Raw genomic sequence first — 4475 nt, 5'->3', positions numbered from 1 at the left:
AAATTATTTTATAAATTTATTTTTAACGAGGCAACCCGAAGCCCATTTGACTGGTCTGACCCGACCCAAGAAAAACATAAGCATGATGGACTGGACCACAAAAGATAGGGTTGTGTTTTTTTTAAGGTTTTTGCAATCCGACCACTCTAAAATATAAAAGACTGATGGGTCGATCCGATGGACCGAACCCATTTTGACAACTTTAAGAGAAAATATATACTATATTAATAAAAAAAACAAACTATTAAAAAAATTGAAGCAAAACCGGTTCAATTGAAAATCGACCCGTAAAAGAAAATCCAAAAAATCACCACATGACCTAAACAAAACTTGTGCTTCTCACTCTTCCTTCACAAAAAAACGTTCTCTCGTGCAAACCCTCCTCCGTCTCTCTATCACACAGCTACCCAGATACATAAACCCTAACTCCCACAGTCTCCAAACCACCATCTTCCCGCTACGAGAACGAGATGTCGAGTTCCAAAGTACTGCAAGGACAGTCAGTCCAAGTATTCAACGAAGGGATTGGTTTGATTTTGAGCCGTTGGTCAGCTCTCCGAACCGCCGTTGAAAACGAGTGGGGTGGCCGTGACTCTCATCTCAAAGCTCAACAATTCGCCGCCGATTTGCTTTCTTGGTTCACTCAATCCAAAGGTAGTAACACTAATTGCTTAATTCTTTTTTTTTCCTTCCCAATCTCAATTTGAATTTTATTCTGTATTTCGTTTGTTACTTTTTCCCAGAGCCGCTTTATATTGATGACCTAGAAACGTTAATCGATGAAGGCATGCTTTCTTTCAATCTAGAGATTCAGGATGGTAGCGTTGAAGAGGTAGCTGAAGAACTAATGATTATGCATGAAGAATGCTTAGATGGTGATTTTAGTTCTGTTGAGCGTCTCCGGGAAGCTAGCCGTAATCCACCTCCTCATTCTCATGCGCAACAGGTAAATTTTGGCACGTTTGGAATGGTCATGAACTGTTTTATTATTAGATTTGCAATGTCAAATTTATCGCGTTATGTGTTTGATTGATTGAAGTTTTCCAATTTCTATGATATAATACCCTCTCACGACCCCAAATTGAAACAAGGCTTCAATGGCAGCCAAACCTACATTGACAGGTAATGCCAAGAACAAAGCCATTGATGTCTTCCCCTTTAGATGAATACACGCTCTCAGAATAGCCATGTATCCTCCTTGTCCTTCTATACCAGACACCGTCAATGCCATGCTGCATATCATGAGTGTATTCGCAAGGATCACAGAAGAAAACTACAGCTGCAGCCGACAGAAAAAGGGTTAAACTCGGCGAAGAGTTTCCTAGCCCTCAAGAGAAACTAAAGGAAAGAATGAAGAAAGTGTTGTAGAAATATGTGTGAAGGATTGGTTTGTAATTATAGGATGAAAGTTGCGAAGATTGAATTATGAATGCTTTTGCAATGAGGAAAAAAGTGAGAGTGAAAGGAAAGGTGAAGATTGAGGAGGGTATTCTTTGAGAAACTTTAAGGTTGTGAATAGTAAAGAACTGTGATGGAGAGGGAAAACATGCAGCATGAAAGAGAGCTTTTAGGTGATTGTAAATTTGAGGGAAGAGTGATGAAGATAAAGGGGACTAATGCTTGTGTGAGTACTAGTAGTATTGATGCTGAGAATGGTCAGGCTAGGAATGATGCTGGTGTGGTGAAATATTGATGGTTTTGAAGAAAAGTATGAATTGATCTTCTTAGAATTTTGCATGAGACTTCCATTGGAAGAGGGTGGTGAATTGAGATGGTTCTCAATTATCACAAAAAATGGAAACTCTATAACATAAGAATTGAGTTGGTTCTCATTTCCCTCTCATATGTGTTTAATTGGAGCTACACGTCTGGCTGACATGCTTATAAATCGTTTCTTGTTTTTCCCCCCTTTGGCCAAACACCTCTAGCATCTTTGACACACTTTCCCAAGCTTAGGCTTTATGTCAAATAGTTACCTGAGCTGTTAACTTTTGATCCAATCTGGTTTTTGAAAGTCGTATTGAGGAATCTGTTGAAAGTTATAATCCTTTTTACATGATATTTGTGAAATAACATAAACTGCTTTCACATCTTAATAACAAGAAATTATCAACTTTAGGGATTTTGCACGATCCTGGGATTGAACTTTGTTGATTAGGTTACTTAATATAAGGATTAAATTTTATGATCTGTTATAATTTGTGCTATCCTATTCCATCTTAGTTTATTATTTTATTCTTCTTTTGCACCTTGTTAAAAAGAATTATCAACTCAAGGGACTGCATGATCTTGGGATCGAGCATTTTTGATCAGGTTACTTATTATGTATTAAGGATTTAATTTTATGATCTATTTATAATTTGTGCCATCTTCTTCCATCTTAGAGTATGATTTTATTTGGTTGTTCGGCTTTATTTAGTATTTTAGTCTAAAGAGATGTCTTCAGTCTTCACTGCAAAAATTATAGAGGCTTTCTATTATTCATTGATATTAACTTAATGGTGTATCTGAGTTTGAGTTGTGTTGCACCCTTGCTTAAGCGAATATCTAAAGTTTTATGAGACTCGGGTGTTAGTATATCATGTCAAGAGAAGCACTCAGAATACCCGTGCTAAATTAAAAATCTACTAAACAATGTGTAAATTTAACTAAGGTTGTTCTATGCAGCCAGCCCAGCTTGCAGGAAAATAATTGGTCCTTGATTTTCTTGTGAACAACTTTGATGTTAATTTCTTTACACGGGACTAAACGATATTAATTGTTAATCTGCTATATTTATATTTATTTATCATGTTTGGTTAATGTATACATATTTCTCCTTGATTTTAGACGTCATGAGTAACACTTGTATACGTTTCTTGAACTGATATTGAACATTTTCATGTTGCGCTAGGTTGTGAATGGTGATGAAGACGAAGATGATGATTCTGACGAAGACATCATTGAAGATGATAATTCAGCAAACATGGATATGGACATTCAAAAATCTGAACCTAACTTGAATTTCACGGACAAAACAGATAATGTGGACAAAACAGTTAATGTGCCTCAGCCAGAGGCTGCAGGTGAAGCAGCAGAGGATGGATGGGTTGTTGTCTCCAAGAAGAAAACTAAGGGTAGAAAGAATTAGATGAAAACCTTTATATCATTAATTAATTTTTAAGGATGTGTAATCTCCCCTGTTTTGCTGTGCTTGTTGAGATGTGTAATTGTGTTATATGCGGACTTTTTGTTTACTTATTTAAATGAATCCCATTCTATGAGGCTTATAAGAAAACATATAAGCTGAGCAAATGATTTTGGAAAACGTTGCATCATTTTCTTCCTTATACCTTTTAATACATTGTATAGCATCCTTCCTTCAACTGATTACATATTAAATAAACTTATCATCCATTCTCAGCCGATTGAAGGCATGTATGTATGTTAGGACAGGAAGTGTTAAATGAATGCATACTTGGATGAGATCTTCATCCTCTCTCAACTGGTAGAAGGCATGGATGTTGCTTTAAATCTAGTGATTATAGATGACATCAATTGAAATGTATGCTGTTTTCACTTTAAACATTTATTTGTAAGGATTAAGAAGCATTAAAGGTTAGAATTGTGAGTAATGCATATGCTAAGCAGTAAGCACACAATATTATGAGGAGAAGAAGTTTAACCATACTTTTTCAAAAAAAATGATTTTGTAAGCTTCATACAAAGGTGCATAAATTAATTGAATACATACTAAGATAAACTCTAAACTCTCATCCTCTCTCAGCCTATAAGAAAGATGAATGTTGCTTAATCTAGTGATTATAGATGTCAAGTTTCATTTGCAAAAAAATAAAAAAAGATATCAAAATTTTAGACTATGGAAACGGTAATTTTAAATTTTAGACTGAAATAATAATAATAAAAAACAAAGATATCATTTTTTCATCTCCTTTGAAGGAACCCATTGGATCTCACTATAAAAACCCACTGAATGAGAATACAATAATGCAATGGTCTACAGGGGTGAATAGATTTTCCAATTAAAATGATCAATTTAAAAAATAGTTTTGAAAGACTTATCAGAGTTTGAAAACGAAAAATTTATTTGCGCGACAAAATCAAAACGCGTATAAAATGATTATGCTTATCGAACGATATATACATGAAACATCTCAATCAATACACAATATGATAAAGATCGAATCAACAATTAACCAGAATTGAACAATCGAGCAAAGTATTGAATTGATATCAAATTAATACAAGACGTGTATTTGTAAAGTTCAATACGATATGGATTCTAACACCACTGTTGTTCCTATTGGATTACCCCTTTGGATTGACTTCATTTTAACAAAATAATAACTTGGAGAAGTGTCCAAGTGTTCAAGATTGGTCTAATTTGAAATATGTATGAAGTTGCATAAAGGACACATGTTAGGCGCTATGCTCAAGCATATTGATACGACATTTGGGCCTTTTGCAACAGACGC

General features: G+C 34.9%; 1 protein-coding gene across 1 annotated transcript; it reads left to right on the top strand.

Moving 5' to 3' along the window:
* The first annotated feature begins 274 nt into the window (after positions 1-274).
* Positions 275-3317, top strand: LOC127120181 (uncharacterized). Its single transcript, XM_051050590.1, has 3 exons — positions 275-654; positions 744-946; positions 2894-3317. Exons 1-3 carry the CDS (start codon positions 471-473, stop codon positions 3128-3130), a joined length of 624 nt encoding a protein of 207 aa, XP_050906547.1. The 5' UTR covers positions 275-470; the 3' UTR covers positions 3131-3317.
* Positions 3318-4475: the final 1158 nt, after the last annotated feature.

The sequence above is a fragment of the Lathyrus oleraceus genome, chromosome 2 (assembly GCF_024323335.1).
Source record: "Lathyrus oleraceus cultivar Zhongwan6 chromosome 2, CAAS_Psat_ZW6_1.0, whole genome shotgun sequence".
In the NCBI taxonomy this organism is placed as follows: Eukaryota; Viridiplantae; Streptophyta; class Magnoliopsida; order Fabales; family Fabaceae; genus Lathyrus; species Lathyrus oleraceus.
This window is presented reverse-complemented; position numbering and strand designations above follow the sequence as displayed.